This window comes from Kwoniella mangroviensis, assembly GCF_000507465.2.
Source record: "Kwoniella mangroviensis CBS 8507 chromosome 1 map unlocalized Ctg02, whole genome shotgun sequence".
NCBI lineage: Eukaryota > Fungi > Basidiomycota > Tremellomycetes > Tremellales > Cryptococcaceae > Kwoniella > Kwoniella mangrovensis.
In genome coordinates, this window is record NW_027062534.1 from 2244811 (window position 1) to 2267555 (window position 22745).

Sequence of the window (22745 nt, forward strand, 5' to 3'; positions counted from 1 at the left end):
AGAAGTTAACTCCACCCCAAGCAGAGTTTGATCCTGGATAATTAGTCAACTTCTTCGATCTACCCGTCACATTGACCTCTCGTAACGAAGGTTGCACTCCATGCCCCGCACACGATCAAAACAAGACACCGACTTGTCCTTTCTCAGAGAAAGTGTTGAGCTAGCTCCAAGTATGCAACTGTATCAGGCCGTCGTTCTTCAACTAACAGGGCGTTATACTTGTAGCGCAGTCAATGGAACTCTATCTTTCCTGAAAATCCATAGGCGTTCTTTTTGGAAAAATGAAATCCCTAATTTATCTTTCCTTTTGTCACACCGCATAAAATCAGTCGATTGAGGTATGGAATTCCAAGGTATTCAAGGTATTTTATGTAATTCCATTGGAATGCATGTCCCATCGAAAGAAACATTTCACATTCAGTTCCAGCCTTTGACGCCTCTGTCGATCGTCTATTCCTTGCTGCAGCGAATCGGTTCTGTACATGCGAGTTACAAGATGGGTTTGATTTGACTTGCATAGCAGGCCCTGGATTTTTACTGTTCCGCCCGGTACCGACCTCAAGCCTCATTGCTATCGTCTATCTGATCTGATATCATCTTCTGCTCAATTACAGACACCTGCTATGAGCAAAGACATCATTCGATCCGCCAAGGTCTCAACCTCTGGCTCTTGGGTCTCGGTCGATCTCATCATGTCATGATGTACCATAAATTATCTTATCCACTCGTAACTTAACCCTTTTCCGACACGGTCATACGGCGGATGACCCAGCGGACTAATTGAACATTAAATCGTTCAACATATGAATCAGGGAACCTAGCTGAGAACAGAAAATAGAAGATACACAAAAAGAAAAAAAAAGGGGGAAGGGGCAAGGTAGAAGATCCGAGCGTTACCTCATATCCTATATGCATATGTCTATCATTCTGGTAGCGGTATTCCAGACACTGCTGTGACTGCTGCATACAAAGTATGTAGATGATAATCTCAGACGAAGGCAAGACGGGATAAAGCGAACAAGTGGACTCAACACCACAATTATTGTATCATCCTCACAAGGGAAACCCTTGAATTCCAATCGCACTAGCGCCATTTCCATCTTCCATATTTCCTCTTCATTTCATCATCAAATCATAATCATTGTTCCATACATATCATTCGGATCTGGTTCTTGTCCATACCCTTGTCTGCTGCAGCATTGCAGATACCTATCGTCGCTTATACCTTGTGGTAAATCCAACTCCAACTGGTGCCAAAAGGTTATTCGACAAAACGTTCCGATCGTTAACGGCATCATTGTCCATTCTGGCCAACAGCAAGGAAAAGTGACCTTAACCCCCCCTCATCAACACTAGTGAGGCGATCATCTACAATCGCCGGATACAACAATAATAATCACAAACCATAGACTGCATCGCTGTCGTAGTGGATAAGGTCTATATCTCCTGCTCATCTGATCGACAAATGATGCTTACGGTTTGAAACCGAAAGCTTCAATATCCAATCAAGCTTCCCTCTCCCGCTGCGACTGGAGATCCCCTTATCACTCAACCTCGATCTTACATCGACTTCTCTCATAACCTGCACCGCACCGCCAAGACTGGTCAGTACAAATTCATATCGATCTGAAGGAATAGGAATATCGCTCTGGAAGCCAATCGAGATCATAACAAGAGCAATTCGTATAGGGAAGGAAGGAAGAAATGTAAGTTGAATGATAACGATTGTACAATTCTTATATATATATATATCTTCTGTTCAATCCGTCTTTCTGCACCCCACCTTTTATTCCAATCTCGACTATTGTCTGAATGGCCTTTCTCATCATGAGTGCGTCATGTCTTGTCTCACTAGATGTTTCATATCTTATGGTATTCTTGCAATTATTCATCCCCCCCTCCCTGACTCTTCCTCTTCTTCCTGGTCGGTCATCGGGTGATATGCTATAGTAATGGGGGGTTTAGAAATAGGACAAGCCGATTCATTCTGTACTTTGTACTCTGACCTCCAGTTCCATCCCATATCCCATCATATTATCTTTTGTTATGCTTTAATGTTTGCGCTTGTGTTATTCCCATTAGTCACCTATGGCCCACCAATCAATTGATTTCGATATCGCTCATCCATATGCTCATGCTAACTCGTTGACGATGATCTCAATAGCTACTCAACCCTACTATCCCACATATCTGGACCTGCTGTTCCCCTTCAGCCATTCTTCAATGACAGGTCCGGTCTTATACGAGACTAGTAGTCACCTTCATAATCATCCCCACGGCCATACCCATCACCCTCACCATTCAACGATGCATTCCGCACATTCGCATGGTCAGGAGTTGATGACTGATTGGACTCCTACTCTGAGTAGTTTCGGTAACGGTTTAAGGAGAGAAAAGGACAAGTGAGTGAAGGGAAAGTTTTGCAACCCCCACATGAGCGATGACTGACGGTATATGGGAAAAAACAGTTTATCCAATGCAGTCGCATCCCCAACGTACTCTCATCTATCAGCAGCTGAATCGCAATCTCAACCACACTCCCCCGCTGCACAATCATCACCTTATGCTCATGGTCAAACATTAGTTGTCAACGGTCCTCCTTCTTATCATCTCCCTTATCCTACTCTATCCGGATCTCATCTCCAACCCATGTCTGTCCAACCTTCACCCCGCTTGTCACCATTAGGTCAAACGTCCACATCGACATATTACCCTACATCTCAAGATTACGAAGTTTTCCAGACTCCATCGGGAACCAACCAATCAGGAGGTCAATTCTCGCCTGAACCTTACCTTGACCAATCGTATACCCCTCAGCAACCGACCGGATACGATGGTACCACACCCTTGCTCACTACCACTACTTTGACCAGGACTTATGACTCGACCATACCGTCATACTATCAGACCACCACTGATGGGCGGAGGGCATGGAGTCAGGCTACGCCTGACAAGCAACCTTCAGCAACCAAACGAAAGAGAGAAAGACAAAGCACCAAGGACACCCCTCCATCGGGTAAAGCTTTGAAGACGCCAAAAAGGGGAAAACAGCAGCAACAGCAAGATGAGACTAGCGGAGGAAGAGCGTCTAAACGTGTCAGAGTAGATAGTGCTCCGGCGACAACGGTTCAATTACCTACACCGCCTTCGACTGGTAAGGAGATATCGACAATCAATTTACCACCTCATCTTCGCTTGCCCATACCGACTGAAGAGGTCATGACTCCGATAGAAGAAGAACCTGAAATATTGGATTCTTTAGTAAGAAGAGGTCTTGTGATCACCCGACATCAAGAGGAAGGACGAAAGCTTGGTTTGTTAGGGATAAGTCAAGGTGAACTTGAAGATACCAAATCACCAGAGGAACATCATCTATCACCGAGAACAACCACCATCCCCGCGCTTACCACCGATGAGTCCGGATTAGCTTCATTAGCCACAAATGAGGTGCTGGAAAGTGAAGTTGCCTGGTTCGAAAATCGAACGAAGACTCGTGCATCTCCTCCATCATCCCCCGATCTCACCACTCTCCGTACACCCACCATGAGCAATGATCGACTGCTGCCTGATCCTGATGATCAAGAAGAAGAAGACGGAGATTCACCCGAGATCCAAGCTGAAAGGATCGCCAGACGACTAGAAGCTTTCTCCGAGCATACTATCAAAGATGAGCAACCCTTGATCTCGACAAGGATAGATTTGTTTGGTCGAGTCGCCGTGAGAAAAGCGACTGCCATCAAATTCTTGGGGTTGGATCGATCGGCACAACTGGTAGAGGAGACCAGAACGGAAGATGAGGAAGGTTGGACTGAAAAACCCATAGCTAGTAGCTCGAAAACGGTCTTGAAACCTTTATGGCCTGACGAAGAGGCACCATGGGCTTTGGCTGGAGGAAGTAGGAAAGCAAGACTGAAGAGAGAGGAAACGGAGAAAGCTACTCTGCTGAGGAGATACCTTGAAACTGCAAGTGATGATAGTGGATCAGATGAGGAGGGATTGATGACGATGTACACAACGCATGGGAAAGGGAAAGGAAAGAGTGTATCTCGACTGATGTCATTTTCCTCAAGCTCGACAACCGGTTCATCTTCCGACAGAAGACGAGGGTTCTCACCTGATGGAACAGATGCCAGTGCTCGATCTGCGCTTTTGATCAGTTTACGAAATCGAGCTATACCTGTACTTCCTGCTGGGATTGTCGCCTGTGTGTGCGGTACAAACAACACCAACAGTATGGGATCGATGATTTCCTGTGCAGCATGTAAGACATGGCATCACATTATGTGCTGTGGGATTGAAGACGAATCCAAGATCGGATCCAACTGGTGGTGCTCGAATTGTGAAAACTCTTCAAGATCCATCATACATACTCCGTCCAATCGACAGGATTCGCACTCTACACCTCGAAGTCGATACTCTCAATTGGCTGATCCTCGATCATCAGCGGTGAAGAGTCATATCGGACATATAGCCTTGGCTCCTTCACCTATGTTCACTGCTGGTGTTTCTCACGGTATACCTTCGACTCGAACACCCCTGAGTCGAGTGGTCAGTTCGCCCAAGAGACCCGAAAGAGCTAGGATGTTATCTTACGGAAGTGCCGATATGTGGTCTTTCACCGAGGACAACAACCAACCTCCTTCTACACCTGCCCCTATCATCGGAGGTTCATCCGATCGATACTCTACACCGAGGATCGACGATGCTCCTTTCGACGTGACCTCCACTCCATCCCGACATTTAGATTTCAATTTTGGTCAGCCGTCTTTGTTCTCCCTTACCCCTCTTGGGGGTAGATCGCGAGTCCCCTCGTCAATGTTGGTTGATAACACGCCCATAAGAGGTATAAGCGTAGCTAGGAATATATCATTTTCAGGTGCGGTAGGATCGGCTGAAACGATGACGACAATATCAAGATCGGATTTCTTCAAAGATCTAAATTCCAAGCAACCCAATACTCCCGGTGCCGGATCAGAGAATATCCCACCTTTATCACCCAGATGGCCAGTGGGTTTATTGGGTGCACATAATTTATCGCCATCACCTTTCAGCCATACACCCGGTGGACATAAGAGGAATCTCAGTGCCAATAAGTTATCGAGTATGAGGAGTAGCTCCAGAGCCGGTACAAGTGCGAATCAGAATTTGATAGCTGAAGAGAAAGAAGAAGAGTAGTGTAGTGCACTTTTTCCTTTTGGAAATTTAGGGGTTTTTGTTTTTATGTATATCCACTGCATATGAACGTTTATTCAGTATTTCTTCATCCTTTATCATTATAAAACACAAGAATGAGTATTTTCATGATGTACGAAACGTGCTATATATGTATGATATGTACATGAACATGTAACAATCAGATAGACCACCGAAAACAGTACCAACTTGAATGAACAACAACCAGCATGTACAGCATGATAGCTCCTACTTTATCCAGCAGCACAAACAGAAACCAACCTAGTTACAATCGTGACTGACAAAACAAAGGCAGATACATACCACATCAGATGGGTTGGTGAAAGACAACACGTATTCATACTGTATATATATAGTAAGATCGTATATGGTAGGATATATAGTTCATCATGCTAGGTTTATCATTTCTCTTCGTCATCAGAATTGAAACACTTATTACAAAATGTTCATAATTAAAACCATAACAACTTGCAATTCATTGTTGAAAAGATACTGAGACCTTGTTATAGAAGTAAGACCGATCAGAAGAAATTATCCATATTAAACTCCATTGCTCCCTGTTGAACATCCTGTTTCAACTCTTTCATCAAATTACCAATCTTCTTCGGGGGACGCGAACTCTTCTCAACCTCCTCTCCATCTTCATGATCTGATTTCTTGTTTACACCGTCCTGCGCTTCCGAGGGCGTGGCAATTCCATTAAGACTAGGTGATCGAGAAGTATTGGTCGTAGGTGTAGGTACAGCGGAAGTATCATTACTACGGTCCACGGCTAAGACATCTATATCCATAAATAACGATTCTCTCCTCTTCTCACTGGTCAGCATGAACGTGGGTTTTCTGAAGTGTCCTACAGTGAGAGTGTCCAATCCGCTTGTGGTAGGTCGAACAGGCGAAGTGGAAGTAGTGGTGGCGGATAAAGGTGTGGGAGGAGCGATACTTTGGGTTTTGGGCTTGGTAAGTGAAGGGAAGAAAGGTCTTTCGAAGGACCATGATCTCAGGAGATCCAACGCGAGATTATGACAACCTATTTCAGATATACAGATCACCTCGTCAGATCCATCGTCTTCTTTGTTTGTCGATACGATGTACGCGTCACTCACCCATCCTGAAAAAGACTCTAGCATTGTGTAGTACGAAATCGTATTCCAACTTGGTCGAAACTTCATTAGTACCTTTTGCAGTTTGTAGAGATTTCGATTTCAGGTGTTGGAACATCAAGAGTAAAGAAGGATCGTCATTGTCCGGATTGCCCACTTCCAGAGGTTTATCAGGCGAGAAGTCGGTAGCAATGATATTCATTGGCGACTAAAGCACATCCACAAATGCAATACAATTTAGTCTGTCTCTCCATCTTTAGTCATTAGAAGATGAGCGGCGAATAACGTACAATCAAGATCCTGACTGATAAATCTCTTCTACCCAGAGTCCAGAACGCCCAACTTGCCAACCATCTATGACCACCCTTGAAGGCTATAGGTAGAACTGTATCTTCTAATATCCACCTCATGATTGGTCCTATCGTTTTACCTTCCATCTCATTCGGTTCAACCACTCTCGCAAGAGCTACCCCAAGCTGCCAATCTTTCAAATGGCGTAGACAGACGTTGATGGCATCTTTGGGTGATCCACCGAGCATGAAGAAAGCAGCGGCGTACTCTATATAGTCCCAGCCCATATTAGTCTATTTACAAGTACCGAAAAAAAAAGGGCTAACTTACCATATCTTTGTTTACTCAATAAAGCATAAGCATTCTTCATAGCGGCAGTTTTCCATCTGTCCAACTCGAAATCGTTCGTTAAGAATTTCAGCATCAATGCTTGTTCCTTATGTCCTGGAGCCTGTCTCCATAGACCGTGAACTACTTTCTTTTTACCCAAAGCGAAGAAGATTAAAGAGCATGATGTCGGATCTCGGTCTTCATCTTGCATGAATCGATTTCGAGCGATATCTTCGAGCTGTGATTTCTTTTGTTGTGCGAAACGTATATATAGTCAGCCCAGGATATGAAGCGATGAGAAAAACAAAGACCTCGATGTGACTCACATATGATTCAGAAGGTTTTAACCATAAGAATACACCCATTCTCCTCGCATCTTCCCATGACATCTTTCCATCCTTACAAGTCTCCTTGGAAGCTGATAATAACAAATCCTGACTTTCACTGTGACTTGCCCACACTATATTACGAAACGAGAAATGATTTTTCCTCTGCTCATCTCTTGTAGCTTGGATGAATTCCGGGAAGTTCGTTGATGAAGCTGATATGGGTGTATTGGACGATGATGAGAGTCTATCCCAGTTTACATACATCCTCAAAGAGATGAGGTATCGCATGCCGCATAGGTCGAGTGATCGCCGCTGTTGTTCCGCCTATCGACAGATTCATTTCATCAGTACATCGAAAATCCATGATATTGTAGTAGACGTACCTCCAAGGTAGCTTGAGCAATCGTCGCTAAGAATGATTTCTCGGAGGTGGATAAGGGAACAGCAACTCTGCCGTTCAGCCGTTCGACAAGCTCGTTCACTACTTTATCGGTGAACTCATCTTCTTCGTCACTATCACCATCTAAATCAGCCAAACGTATCATTCAGCAGGGACGGATCTCACTCACTCAGGAGGAGGCTGGAAGCTATCAAATAGACCATCGTATTTATTCGTTGACTGGTAGAATTCATCAGTACAAGCTATCAGGGCTACAATGCAAGTTCAGCTTACCGCTTTGATGATCTTAGCTTTTTTCTTCCTAGAATAGAATTCTGAAGGGTCCAATCTATGAAAAGGTATACTCTTCTTCCCATCCTCTTCACATTGCTTTAAGCTTTTTACCAATTCCAGAAGGATGCTCTTGACCAGATCGGCTTTATCTGTATGTGAAATTCGGGAGTTAGCCATGAAATCGTCCGCTTACGGGTCAGGTTCAAGTGGACTTACCCCAAAGAAGACATTGTCCCAATTGGATCGGGTGATAATCCACCAACGGTCCATTCCTATGAGCAATCAATTGGAAGATATCTTCAGGCTCTTCTTCATCCATAGCCACACTTTTCATAGACCCCGCAGGTGATGGAGATGGGGATTCTCTACCCAAGAATCGACTAAACAAGTATATCTGGTTCCCTGTTCCTACAGCCAATGACCCTCCAGCGAGCCAAATCGAATCGCTGATCGGTACAGGTGTATACCGTTCCATATCGATTGTGAGGAAAGGCGCCCAACCAGGTGTGGTTTCGACGTATGACATCCGTTGTTCACACACGAATACTACCTTATGAGCGAAGCCGACGGCAAGAACGGATTGCAGGTCGGAAGTAGTCGTCCAGTCCAAATCCTGAATCCTGTCACCTTGCCTGACAAGTCATGGGGTAAGCTTTAGATTATAAGCTATTTGATGTTGAGAACTCACTCAAATATATGCGTCAGCTCTAACCCGGTCGAAAATTCGCTGACTTTCGAGTCCCATATGGTCATCTCATGTCGTCCGTCATCAAGCTCACAGACTACGAAGAAGAACCGTCAGCTGAATGGCCTTTCCAGCCTGGGGGTGTATGATCAGTAGAGACCTACCCAGTACCGTCTTCTTCCTTGAACTGCATCTAGCCATTATAACATTACTTCTTTCCGTCCTTACCGTACTAGTTCTAATCCAAGCTTCGTCTCCTTTTTCGACTCCACCAGTGCCTTCATGTTCGCAGGCAGCATCTCCATGCTTGACTTCATTAGCAGCTCTCTCTCCAGCTAAATGACCTCCAATCTTGGGTATCCAAAATTCCAAATCACCATCGGTGGAGATAGTCAGGACCATATCTTGTAGAGGGGTGTCGGTCGTCCAATCAATGACAGATTGATGCCATCCCATAGGATCTACAGGCAATATCATCTTGGGTTTACACTCGTGATCATCATGTTCTGAAGTCAGGGGTAACCTGTAATGCGAGACCAGTTGGACATCAGGTTGATTCTCCAAATCACCTTCTTTAGGTGTTATTTTCGAAATCACACGCCATACCCATGCTTCACCATTCCTAGTCGCCGCTGTGATGATAGCACGTTGCGTGCGACGACGACTTCCTCCACTATATCCATCATCTATATCAGAAACCGCTAAAAGCATTTCCACATCATCGTCGGCCGAGGGATCGAAATGAGGTAGAATAACTGGTTCTCGAGGTTTCATGGATCTGGAATCAAGATGTTGTAGTGTGATTGTCGCTGGACAATCAACTGGCTGGGTGTAGAAGACTATAGCTCGTCCCTTAGCGAAAAGAGCTGCTTCACTCGGGGCAGTAGGTGTCTGCCAATGACCTTTGCCTATCAACGCTCTAGGTCCAAGATGCCATTTACCAGGTCGAAGACTTAATTGCTGTTTATACCATGTGCCTAGCTCGCCATTGTCTCCGATAGCGAGTAGCCCTCGACCATTCGGTGTACGTGCGAAATGTCTGATGAGATGTTGAAGTTGTACTGGGCCTGCCTCATCAGCAGACATCGAACGAGAAGTAGGCGTGATGGCCAATGAACGGGAAGACAATACATCGGCTAACGACAATCGATATGAGGTGATGGAAGGGTATTCGGATGAGGGGGCAAGCACGGCAAGTAAGCTTGGCACAGAGCCTGGAATATGCAGAAGTTGAGTATCAGGTGACCATGAAGAGGGGGACGAGAGAGGGGGGAGTTTGCATTTCGTGAGTGGGAGTGTTTTCAGCAAGGTTGGCGGTTTCCTTTCGATGTTCTATCGGAAAGTTTAGAACCTCAGCTCTAGACTGAGTTGTCGTCTAGCGGAAACTCACTATGATCGACCTTAGTACTAGATTCCCATCGGACCCTGTCCATGCTATGATATCACTCTCTTCTGATTCTAGACCTTCCATAATCGTCATCGTTCCCTGTGGTAGTCGGATTTGCTTCTCCTTTATCCTTGCCAATTCTGCTTTTACAACTTCCCTCAGAACCTCGGCATCCCATACCCACATCAACCCAAAATCATTGTGTGCCGGCTCTTTTCCTTTTCCTGCCGGGTGATTGATGGATTTTGCGAATGCTCTATGATCAAGCGATGAGAGTAGCTGAAACCATAACGGATCATCTAGCACAGGAGAGTAGATTCGCAACACAGAATTAGTGGTGATAGTGTAAAGGTGGGAATCGGAGCTAGTAGGGAATATCAGCTTGAACAGTAATGCGCAGTATCAACGATCTCTTACCTTCCTGAAGTAGGCTTTCTCCATCCTATCCAAGCTATCTCCCTTGGATGTCTGATCTCCTGAGCCATACTGACTGCTTGACCGTTCCGATCGGTCGCTAGGATATAAGCTGATCTTTGACCCTGTCCATGACAGTTTCAGTGTGAGAGCGTAGATTGTGAAATTGGTCCGGTGACATACTGTTTTGAACCATGCTATATGTCCTGATGAGGGTGATAGAGATATACTCGTAGGAGTAGGATACGTTCTACATGATGATCAGCTTAGCTAAAATTGAAAAGGGGAAGAATTTACCTTTCCCATAACCTATCCCATACGACCACCTCGGCCTGAGGGTCCATACGCCAATACTCGATTCCATTCTTCGTACCGAGCGCAAGAGTCCCTGTCACCTTCATGAGTGACCTATACTCGTCAGGAGGATGACTATTCGCTTACCAGCTCTAAAGTCCAAACTGCTAATCGAGCTAGATGCTACTATCGTTGAATGCACATTCCAGCTTCCCGCTTTCTTCGTGGTGAGATACTGCCAGAATACAACATGGACATCGGTCCATGCAACGATCTGAGGAACGGAGTCATTATTAGCTTGGACAACAAACTTGAACTTCGAGAACGATGCTCACTAGGTGATCGATATCACTACAACATACACCCTGGACTACCGCCGGATTAGAGGTGGACGCCCTGTGCGGCAACGCAGACCAGAAAGGTAGAGTATCCGACAGTTCCAGTTCGGCAGTTAGTAAGACCACATTCGATCCGGAAGGGTATACCTATCACCCAAAGATATCAGCTTTACATCCATGCTGAACAAGCTGTGACATGTACTTACGACGAAACCCTTTTCCCCTACTGAAATGACCCCTATATTCCTCGTAGACAGCAAATTCGGTCGTCCAGCTACTGCCTGTCGGAGTCGAAGGGGCATGTCTGGACGTTGCGAGCAGGTATCCTGTTATGATGTATGTGCTAATTTTGACGAATGGGACGTCGAGAAGAAGGGAATGGAGAGATGCAGCAATGTTCGTTGAGAAGTTAGAGTGATGTCAATCACGTCAATCCGGTGTCGTCTAGCCGGATTCACAGGTCTCAGGTGATTACAACGCCTTCTAATCGAATTTGACTCCGCTAATCTTACCAGCCTGCCGGATTACAAAGACATGCTAATCAGCAATCACATCCTCAAGTATGACTTCGCGTGACGTATTTTGTCCATGTTTAGGTCTCTCGTTCTCCTTTGTCGGATCAACCTCCCACTTGGTCCATCAACGCTTCAAGCACTCTCAGCTGTGCAACCAGTAACAGCACTTGTGATCATTCCTATTCACATGGGCCGGACATGGTAGATCCTACAAGGGCAGAAGCTGTCTTCCCTCGTCCATCAACACAGGATATCCAGTGAGTAACCACAGAAGAATGCTTTGGCATCAACTGATGTTCCACCATTTGATCCTGTTAGATCAGCTTGGAAAGCTCTATTTTCCGATCCATTGATATCGCCAAGTCGTTTGAAAGCGACTGCGTTGACTAAGAATGGTCTGGGTGAAGCTGCTGCTGATGGAGGGATCATCCTCAGGTCGGTATATTGGCGAGTAAGTCGAAAGTACTTGTGATAACCACATCCTCTCTTGTGTATCGTTTCAAGCTGATTGACTATTATCGTCGTTGCATTTACAGTTCTACCATGGCTTACTACCTCCACCGACATCTCCCAATCTATTCAGCACGTCCGTATCAACTTCAAGAGAAGCTTACAACTCCCTGCGTCGTCGATTCCTCATCGCTCCAGATGGAAGATGGGCATCCGATTGTACTGGATCGGAAGATCAGCTCTCTAACTCGCCCTCCACTTCCTCATCTTCTTCTGCTTTCGCTCCTTCTTCATCGTCAGTAAAGAATAATGGGTGGGATCCTCTGTCGTTAGACAGCTCATCACCTTGGAAAACATGGTTTTCTCACGTAGACCTGCGATCGACCATCTCTCAAGATGTTGAGAGGACATTTCCGGATATACCTTATTTCCAGCTACCCCGAGTGAAGAAAAGCCTCACGACTTCCCTTTTCTTATACTCAATCTTAAATCCCGATGTAGGTTATAGACAAGGGATGCACGAACTCTTAGCTTGCTGCTTCTTGGCTGTCGATAGAGATAGCTTAGACCAGAAGGATAATACCTCAAACAAGCTGGAAAAGGGGGAAGGGGAAGAAGCGATGTGGACTACGTTAGACAGGAGATATGTTGAACATGATTCTTTCCAGTTGTTTCAGGCTATCATGAAGAGTGCGAAGGAGTTTTACGAATGGAGAGCTGAAGAAGGTCCAATTGTAAGTATGATGTTCAGTGCACTGTCATACGATTTGGTAATTGTGGTGATGTTGCTGATGAGATATATGCACAGAGGAATCGATCTGTCAACGCACCCCAAGCACCTATAATAACAAGGTGTAATAACATACATTCCAGCTTGATAAGGAGGATAGATCCACAATTATGGGAGAGGCTAGAAACGGAAGGTGTGGAAGCGCAAATATGGGCAATGTAAGTGAAAAGTCGCTGACAGACCCATGACATGAGCACATCACTGATGTGCTGGACTCTTATTGAAGCCGATGGATACGCCTGATATTTACCAGAGAAGTTCCATTCCCACTGGCAATGCGTATCTGGGATGGTGTGTTTGCTGAAGATCCGGGATTGGGATTGTTAAATTTCATATGCGTGGCGATGTTGTTGCTCATTCGGAATGAACGTAAGTGGTGCCGGTCCCGCTGTGAATGATCGAACATGCTGATTTGTGGCATGCACAGTGATTGAAGCGGATTATCCCACTCTTCTAACCCAATTACTCCACTACCCATCTCCGTCCCCTTCTTACCCCTTCGAGCCATCACTCATCTTGTCCCAGGCGTTATACCTGAAGAATAACATATCGCCGGCAGCTGGAGTAGAAGTAGTCCTTCAGAATCAAGATCTTTTAGGAGTAAAGATCAATCGAGGTCAGCAAGCGCAGCAGGCGACTGATGGGCGCCCATCAGTCCGTGTCGAACCAGGAAGGGGAAGTAGAGGAAGAGCAGGGATGGGCGGACTGGCACAAGGTCTTTTTGAGCGAGCGCAGGCAGCTGGACTAGATAAGACTTTCATGGCTACCGTTGCTGACCTACGTGTAAGTCTAAATCTCTTACACGGGCGAATACTCAGCTTATTTCTTGTGTAGAGAAACCTTCCCGATTCTGCGACCGCTTACTCATATCTTCCCAATCTTCCTTTCTCCCCTGGAACGCCATCAAGAGAGGTCGGCTCCTTCTCTACTATTCCCTCGTCGACCTCTGCTCTACCTCGCTCATTCCTGACTTCACCATCCTCTCAACCACGACCACCATCACAACAGCAGCAACTGGCACGTCCTCCCGTTGACAGTGGACCGTCTGTAGACAGCATGGCAACTCAGCAATCTCTGAAGGATGCGGAATTGGAAATGGCCGAATTGAGATTAGCGATGGTGGGTATGGGCAAAGCAATGTCCGAATGGCTCTCTGTACTTCGCCCTCGTGCGGGAACAGAAGATGGAGATGAGATCGAAAAGGAGAAGGAGAATGCTTGGAGGGGATTGGAAAGGATCAAAGATGGGTTATTGGATGCTGCGGGTAAAGAGACTGAAGAGATCGTAAGAGAATGGGGCTGGCACGATGGTTTGGAATCTTCAAGTGTCAGCTCTAGGTCAACCACGCCTGCTCCTGCTTCTGTCCCTTTTCCACCTCCAGCAGCTGCAACAAATGGTGATAATTCTTCGGCCTCACAAACACAACCGATACAATCAAGAGATATCCACTTTGAAAAGGATACATTGGGTTTCGAGGATGTCACACCTACCATATCACAATATCCTACTATGCCTAATCACCCTTCTTTACCCTCTCCCCCGAATCAATCAGTGAATCCTGTATCTTCGCATTCCAAATACGGCAATTCGTCGATGAAACCCAACCTGACACTCTCATCGTCCTCTACAAATCCTTCAAGTGGATTACCTAGAATACCTGTACTTGTGCCTTCCCCTGTCACAGCGCCATTACCACCTCGACCTCCACCGATATCATCAGACACAAATAACAGAAGACCTAATACAGCCGAATTACCTAGAGAGAGTGATCCCCTAGCTGGACTAGGAGTGATCACGAGAAACAAGGATAAGGACAAGGATAGATCAAATGATGTAGATGTGGATCCATTACTTGGTGTAGGAGTTAATTGATGATATGCTTAGTAATCTATGGAAATCTTGTCCATGGGAGCAATCTTACGGGCTGTATTTGTATGTGCATTTTTGATTTATCTATATTTGTATCTGTTTTGATCATGTCGTTGATGCATACTTAGCGCTATGATGCGATACTGTACATGTAATTGTGGTCCTTCCGCATCGCTAGGACGGAGGCTGAGCTGGGTTGGGTTGACAGCCAACATACGATGGAATGTAATGGAATGAACGTCGCATCTCGGGATCTACTTACAATTGCTACTCCCATCCTATCAATGACGCAGCTCAAGGTACGAGTAGGCTGCTTTCTTCGGCATGATTTCATCTCGGTTTGCACATTGTACCTTTGTTGACAGAAAGAATAAATCATGTTGAATGATGGAAATGATCAGAGCAACATAGATACCTGTGGTGGCTCGAGAGCAGGACAAATGTAGTATCCCTGTATAGCAGCATACTTATTGCCCTTTCCCCACTTTTGGTACAGTCGTGCGATTGGCAGTAATCCGCCCTTTCGCAGCTAGGTTAATTGAGACGTCGTAATTGTTTCTTCGGTGGACAGCTGATGTGCTTTGATGTATTTAAGCTTTCCGGTATCGAGCTTAATCCTCCTTTTTGCTGTGCGCCACCGCCTCGTCGTCATCAACATTTCATAGTGAACCAATTAAGCTTGTTGTGTTGTCGTTGTCGTTGTCGTTGATTGTCTTGGCGAAGCGAGTTGGGGACTGTGCCTTTGATTTGAGACTTGCATCATGTCAATGTCAGTTATTCCAGAGCTTTGTCAGTAGCCAATAGTCAGTTGTCCAAGTTGATCCTAGGATAAGATCAGGTACAGGTACTATTTAGGCATGGTATACTTTCGTATACTTCCGATCAGAACCATCCATCTGACTATAAAACATGTCTACCAGGATCAAAGGATGGGGAGGTGGGAGGATTGTGCGTTTCAGGTGAATGGGCGATATGGCAGATTGATCATTGATGCTTGGACCCGCATGGTAACCACCCCATGTTGAGGAAGAGAGAATTAAAGTTGATTCTAATTATCTTTCTGTATATCTTTTTTCAAATTGTGTTCGTGTCCATCAATAGCGCCCTTTGACCAACCCACAGAAACACTCATCCCATCAACTGCGGATTTTGTCTCTACTCTCCCTCACTATTGAACTTGGTCTGGGTCCAACTGATCATACGAGTAACCAGTTTATCGGTTCCCCCCCATCAGATCAAATTCACTTGGTTTATTGGAATTTGTGAAAAAGGAGAAAAACACACCTTTTGATGTGATTTTATCTGACTTGATACGCTCTGCCCATCAGCCGAGCTGGTTTAATTGAAAGATCAAATCAGATCAAGTCACATACCTTTGATCAACCTCTTCGTTCATACCACGCTCTACACGACACATCGTCACCATCAGGTCAGCTTCTTTCTTTTCTCATCGACCTCGACTGGACAACAACCATTATACCATTTTCATCAATCGGTTGACTGACTGGCCTTATCTGTGGCCATCTTTTGTGCTGTCGACAGCCCTCAACTCGATCAGTCACCGCATCTACCCTATGCGAAGGGTGGTTCAAAAGACGTATCATAGCTCTACTTTTCACTCATCGATCCACTCTTCTGTTCATCAATCCATAATCAGAATTCGGATTTAGCTGGGTCCATCTCACGAGTCTTCGCTCAGACTGGTGAGTTCAAGTTTCAGTCCATTTGTTATTCGGATTTGTTACTTCTCAATTCACCTTCATAATTTTTGCATCAGCACTTCGGGCTGGGCTGGGTTTGTTTCTACGCTTGTGGTATGGGCGGCATCCCTTAGACTTTGACTAGACTGGTGATTGATTGGTCTTGGTGGTCTGTGGCTTTTGATGGTGATGATCGTATAGGTATAGCGATTTCATGAAGTTCGGATCTGACTTCTTGTATCGTCATTATCATGATCGTTATCGGAAATCCGAAAGAGAAGTAGATCGGATACTGGGGAGGTTTAATCAGGCTCGATGTTCTGATGTTGGTAGTCCCTGGGCTATCAACGGATGGTAATCGGAAAGTGATACGCTTGGGTTCACAGTTCCGGATCGTATGTTGATGGAGGGGAACTTGAGCAACACCTGTCCTATATATAATCACGCCAGACTGTCTCCGTCCTCCACCTCTATCTGAACCAATTATTCTCTCTTTCTCTTTTCTCATCTACGACTTGCTATCACAGCTTTTTTGCTGCTTCCCACAAGCTTCTAATCTTTTCAGTTGATTCGTCGTAGACTTCCTGCCCACCACCCCAGACTACCTATGTAGAAGGAAATTCAGCTGAACATGAGCTTTTGGCTCCTTGCGGATGACAGATGGCCAAGCTTCATGAATCACTCATCTAAATCAAAACGTAGGTGCTAGTAGAAGGATCGAAATATCAGGGAAGGTTAAATCTGGAAATTCTTCCGTGTGAGTGGTCCAGATTAGTCATCTAGATCATCTTTGTTCTCCTACTCCTTGGACAGTAATTCTCATGCTACATTGAGATCCTTGTGCCCTCCCTCCCCATGTTCCGCTCATCCAGCCTACGGCCGAGAACGCTATTTTGTTCGTTGCTTGACGTGACTGGATACCTCGAAGATAGAGTTGAAGAGCTGATGTTGATCGTGTATGAACAGCTGTCTCATGGTCTAAACAGCCCATTCCCGTACAGGGCGTCTAAATTTTCGGGCTACCAGTCTACGATCCCTATCGCCCTTATTTCTTTGCTCCTCTACAGGTAAGTCCCACCTTGCCATTCATCCGGCTACTTTTCGGGACGTCGCACTGCCGCTCTTGAACCATAAGAGCACATTGTCAGATCCTTTTCTCTCTTGCCTCTGTCTTCAAGCCGCTGACCATGCTTTGCTTGAAAAAAAAAAAACCCCGATAGGTCCTTAAGCACTTCAGACTCGTCACGGCTGATCCCAATCACGCAGATATATCAACGTTCGACCCACCAACCCTGGTCCACTTGGCACCACGAACACGGATAGCACATAAACGGTTCTCGCTCGACCAACACAGCTAACAAAAAGGATATTCCCATCTTGCTTCTTTGTGAGTAGCTCTTCTATCGTCTGTGCCCCCTCGGTTTTCTTTCATGTGATCCGCCACATAACCCCTTGATTCTCATTTTGTCGATAAAAGAGTTCAAAGTTCATTGTTCTTGACTCAACATGAAACACGCTCTTTAACCATACCTGAGTCAAGCGGGGAATTGTTTCCCTTAATCGAGGCGTTGTGGCGCCAGGTACTCCGCTTAAATAAGATGACGAATTATTTGAATTCCCAAGAACCCTTGTTCAAGGGTTTCGAGATCGGAGATTCAACCATACTACCACTGGGACTCTTCACTCGATAACCCCAACGAACAATCGAATCTCGAAAATCCCCGATACAAGGGTCAAACGCACAGCAGTTCTTCTTATCCCTAAAATTAACTTTTGACTTTCGGATGATGGACTCTAACCCAATCCTGTCATTCCTCAACCTTGGGTCCACCCAAATTTCGATTTTGACGCTTCTTTAGCGTCATATCAATTTCTCATCTTCCATGAGGATCACCATGAAAAAAGACGCACGTGTGCCTGCAACATTAGCTAAACTGGTTTTGTTCCCGGCGGTCCCCTATAATCTCTCTAACACCACGTTCTACCGTCGTCTTATGCTTCTTACCTTTATTCCCTTCTACCTTTTGCTTATGTTCTTCTTACCTTTTTTTAAAGTTCACGAAACTCGTTGTGTAAATCGCATTATCTCACCACTGGCTTGTTATTCGGTCTTCCTTCCCTGATATCGGCTCCCTCTCTCCAGCGCTTGGCTACGGGTCTCGCCGCTGCATATAGTACAGATCGTATGTTACTTCCTTCCGTTTCACTTTTTTTACGTTCGATTCCCATTCTTTTAACTGTCCATACCTATTGACAGGGACCTTTCAGGCACAAATTAACGTCCGATCTTTCCTCTGAATCCTAAAATTGTCTTCTCGAAAAAAAATCAGATGTACATGTGTCTCTCTGTCTATCACCGAGCTGAACGGTGTCTCTCTACCTTTCTTTGAGCAATATCAGAATTTTCCATCCATATCATGATGTTGATTTTGATTCATTCAATTGTGTCCGTCTATATTTATACATAATCTCGAGCTTTAAATTTTCTTTCTACTCTTATCCCTTTCCTCATAATTGTAGAAGGATTACTAATGACCATTCACTCGTTCAGCTCTGCCGAAAGATCTCGTTAACATCGTCATATGGAGATTTACAAAGAAGCCGATTCTGCAAAACAACCTTAATCAGTTGCTCGTCGTAAGTGATCAAGGTTCTTTCACCACCCAAAGCCAGTAGACTGTGAATCAGGTTTTGGTGGAACTCCTTTCACTTACTGACTCACCGCGATGTCGCACTTCTCCCTCAGTTACGAATTCCATCTCAACACTTCTTTCTGGTGTCAATTGTAAATTGTGATTGAACCTGAACAAAAAAAGGGTGTACACCGATTCACCCGACTCCAGCCGCAATTTGGACGTGACCCACACATCGGTATGTGAAATTCTACTTTCGTGTATCATTGTCATGGTCACGCTTTACCATATGCTCTGATGTACAATCGCGAGCTGATATGGTATCTTTGATTTTGACAGACCCAAGGATGGGGGAAGAGCGAAGATCCGTCCGGTCTTTGCCGGATATCACCTCGCCCCCTGACCCTGCTAGTCCATCGTTCTTACACCACAGTGGACCACATCCATATCGAGACAGTGGATCTCGACCTCGATCAACATACGATCTGGCCTTTGGACGTTCTACCAGTGCAAAGCCAATGCAACGATCGTTGCCTAACCCTTCTCACTTCAACGAACCCGGACCAAGCTCGGCGGGATCAAGGTTCAGACCACCCCGCTCGGAATATGCTCAAAATGTCATGAACCAAGTCGGACCACCACCCCTGGCACCGTATGTCACAGCTGATAGACGGTATCATGCACCCAAACCATCTTCTCAACAGTGGCTTGGACCCGATGGAAGACGTTCAGAAGCACAAGACAGACCGGTATTCCCACCTCCTCCAAAACCACCACCTCCGCATATAGTCGCTTCTACCTCTTCTTCCTCATCCTCCTCGACATCACGCCATAATAGACCAGATCTTCCTTCATTCCAACCTCGCTACTATTCTCATTCACCTGAGAGCTCGGTAATACAACACCAATCACTACATCTTGACAGGCCAACAACGACGACTCACTCAACTCGATATCCTACCATTTCCCGCCCTCCCGAGGAATTCACTGCTGCACCTGATCGTAATTCCTCTTACTATTCTCATCGAATACCGCATACTTCTCCTTCGTCGTCTTCTAGTCTACACAACCGACCCTATCAACATGGTGAAACTCTTAGTCGAACTCATTCTCATGAATCCCAACATTCCCATCACTCTTACTCGATGCAACGAGAGCATTCCGGAGGGTCGAGTATCAGCGAATCGAGTCATACTGGCACTTCATCGTTGCAATTTGGACAACCTTATCCTATGGGTGGGTACAAAAAAAAGAGGACTCGAGCCTTGATGACTCACATGCAACAATCGGGCTTGACGAGACTTTGGAGAAAGGTGAGTTTTCCCAAATGCATGTTACCGTAAACATGCCGTAAATTTGACTTGCCCTTCTAGGGTCCACGTAGAGAACATAACGATTAACACTGACAACCACTTTTGCCTTTTCTTCCGCAGACTAAATTTCCGACAGGCGCAGACAGAGAGAAGTTGGGCCAGGAGATTGGATTAACACCTCGTCAAGTTCAAGTATGGTTCCAAGTGAGTTGAAACAACATCCTTTTGATGGCTGTGTGAATGGTCTGTAAGGTCATTCGGCCTTTGACGCATGGACATGATCGTTGTTCGGTTTATCATTTGTCAATTAAATTACGGAAACATGATCGAACGTCTTTAACTGACGTTTATGTAATTTTCGTTGTTTGTCGATATTAAAATTACAGAATCAACGTCAAAAGGGTCGAAAGGCGATAATGGTGAATGGTGGGATACCTGAAGGAGAGGATCCAGCGGATTATGAAGATCTGCAAAAATCACCTAGGTCTCGTCGGCTGTCGGTCGATGGAGATGATAGAGAGAGGATATCGGCTTGGGCTGGAAGTTCGAACTCATCCGCTTCGACTAGATTGTTGTTAGATCCTCCCTCTTCCGCTGGATCGAATTTCCATGAACCGATGAGTGAGTGGTCATCCCCTCAATTTTCAGAATTACTGTATGATTGTGAATACTGAGTGATTTTGCTTTTTTTTACTTGTTCTAACGATGAGATTCAGTTCATCAACGGCCACCATTCGCATCTTCGTATCATGATGATCTACCACCGCCACGCAGTGCCATATCGCTGAGAAGTCCGTCACCTTACGAACGATGGGAACATGAACAAAAGGATCGTGGCGTAGGGGAAGAAAAAGGGAAACAAGCAGACCACAATCGTCCACATCATCCACATCATCACCATAGAAGATCACACTCCCACTCTTATGCTCATTCGCTCTCTCACCCGCATTCTGAACCGCACAGCCACTCGCATCACCCGACTGGTCTACCCCGACACCCGACCTATCCTTCGACGACTGCATCCTCTTCACGTTCTTATCATAATCATTTTCATCATCATCATTATCATCATCCTCCAACAAGTGGCGATCCAAGTGGAAGATTACCACCTATCTCACCTAATTGGGATGTTAACAGTGGAGAGACTCGACAACCTTTCCCATCGGTTCTCGAGCCTATATCTCAATCTTCATATCTACCAGCTATACTCTCACCTTTATCTACAAGTAGTTCTTCTCGACCTGATACTCAACAAACCCAGACTCAGGGAGAAGGACAGGGCTGGACACCATTACCTATCAAACGAAGGAGATCATCACCTAGCTTGATATCTGAATCAATCATCAAACCTACTTACCCAGGTAATATTGAGCCTTCACAGACTCATCAGGAGGATATCAGATTCATTAGATCTAGATCATATTCTGGTGAAGATCATCCTCACCCTGAACCTCAGGTCGAAGCCGAACAATCATTTGTTCCCGGTAGTCATCTACCACCCGAACTAGCTAGGATAGCTATAGCTGGACCTTTAGAGAGGATGCACACTGCTCATCAGGAAGGTGAAGGAGAGGGAGAAGAAAGGGGATTGGACTTGGTATTACCGAGAATTAGTCAATCCCTTTCTCCGATCGGTTCTGGAGCCGGACACATCGGTGATCAGGGAAGAGGTGGAGTCTACGTGAAAGGTCGATCGGAAGAACCGGTTGAGAAGGATGTAAGGAGTGGACTAGAGAAAGAAGAAGGTGACGGTGATGAATCAGCCAGGACAAAGGAATTGAGACAACCAACTTCGTCGAATCTCAGGAATTTATTGGATTGATTTCGTTTGATACTGTATATGTCACTTTTCGACTTCGGTTGATGAACTCTCAACCCCTTTCGGCGATTGATTTCACAGTCTTTGAACTGCTGATGTCATACTCAATCCGCAAGACCTACCCATATTTCAATCGACATAACCCATAGCCTGTTATCCTGGTCATGTACTGTATATTCCGGAGGTCATCGCCTAGTCCGACTTGCCCTGAACGATAATGTGTATAACGAAGTTCACGAAGTTAAAGAAGTTAGAAGGATGGATTGAACGAGATATCGAAAACACTGTAGCTTCTCCAATACATATTCGGACGATTCATCGGACGAATCAATCCATCGACCCATCTGCTTGCTGAGATCCAGATGGACAATCAAATGATCCTCAACTCATTCAACATTGTCAAAATGGCCATTCGACTTGGATCTGTCATCTATTATTTTGGTTTTTAGCGTCTCTTCTATTTGTTTTTTTTTTTTTCGGTTCTGGCGTTTAAAGTTACTGCATTTTGTTACTCATGATCTATGTGCATATGATTCTCATCATTTCGTCCTTTCTTCCTTTGCATTTCATTGTGTAGATGAGATTACATTCATATATAGACTTAATCAATTTGTTCTCCTAT

The 22745-nt window shown here is 45.2% G+C and overlaps 4 protein-coding genes across 4 annotated transcripts; 3 read left to right on the forward strand and 1 right to left on the reverse strand.

Moving 5' to 3' along the window:
- Window positions 1-2307: 2307 nt before the first annotated feature.
- I203_105951 (uncharacterized protein) lies at window positions 2308-5175 on the forward strand (the record flags this gene model as incomplete). The annotated part of the gene is made up of 2 exons (XM_019147724.2): window positions 2308-2402; window positions 2469-5175. The coding sequence occupies 2 exons, from the start codon at window positions 2308-2310 to the stop codon at window positions 5173-5175; spliced, it is 2802 nt and encodes a 933-aa protein (XP_019002642.2).
- A 539-nt stretch (window positions 5176-5714) lies between these two features.
- Window positions 5715-11336, reverse strand: I203_105952 (uncharacterized protein; the record flags this gene model as incomplete). The annotated part of the gene is made up of 18 exons (XM_019147725.1): window positions 5715-6220; window positions 6297-6501; window positions 6584-6852; window positions 6915-7161; window positions 7241-7567; window positions 7627-7756; window positions 7813-7862; window positions 7917-8065; window positions 8133-8548; window positions 8605-8698; window positions 8766-9933; window positions 9992-10352; window positions 10406-10527; window positions 10586-10652; window positions 10700-10790; window positions 10844-10970; window positions 11032-11181; window positions 11241-11336. 18 exons carry the CDS (start codon window positions 11334-11336, stop codon window positions 5715-5717), a joined length of 4575 nt encoding a protein of 1524 aa, XP_019002643.1.
- Window positions 11337-11747: 411 nt separating this feature from the next.
- On the forward strand, window positions 11748-14661 carry I203_105953 (uncharacterized protein; the record flags this gene model as incomplete). Its single annotated transcript, XM_065517874.1, has 7 exons — window positions 11748-11806; window positions 11868-12000; window positions 12086-12733; window positions 12808-12947; window positions 13016-13158; window positions 13217-13572; window positions 13624-14661. 7 exons carry the CDS (start codon window positions 11748-11750, stop codon window positions 14659-14661), a joined length of 2517 nt encoding a protein of 838 aa, XP_065373178.1.
- A 4677-nt stretch (window positions 14662-19338) lies between these two features.
- Window positions 19339-22126, forward strand: I203_105954 (uncharacterized protein; the record flags this gene model as incomplete). Its single annotated transcript, XM_019147727.1, has 4 exons — window positions 19339-20304; window positions 20425-20508; window positions 20691-20925; window positions 21021-22126. The coding sequence occupies 4 exons, from the start codon at window positions 19339-19341 to the stop codon at window positions 22124-22126; spliced, it is 2391 nt and encodes a 796-aa protein (XP_019002645.1).
- Between the last annotated feature and the right edge of the window lie 619 nt (window positions 22127-22745).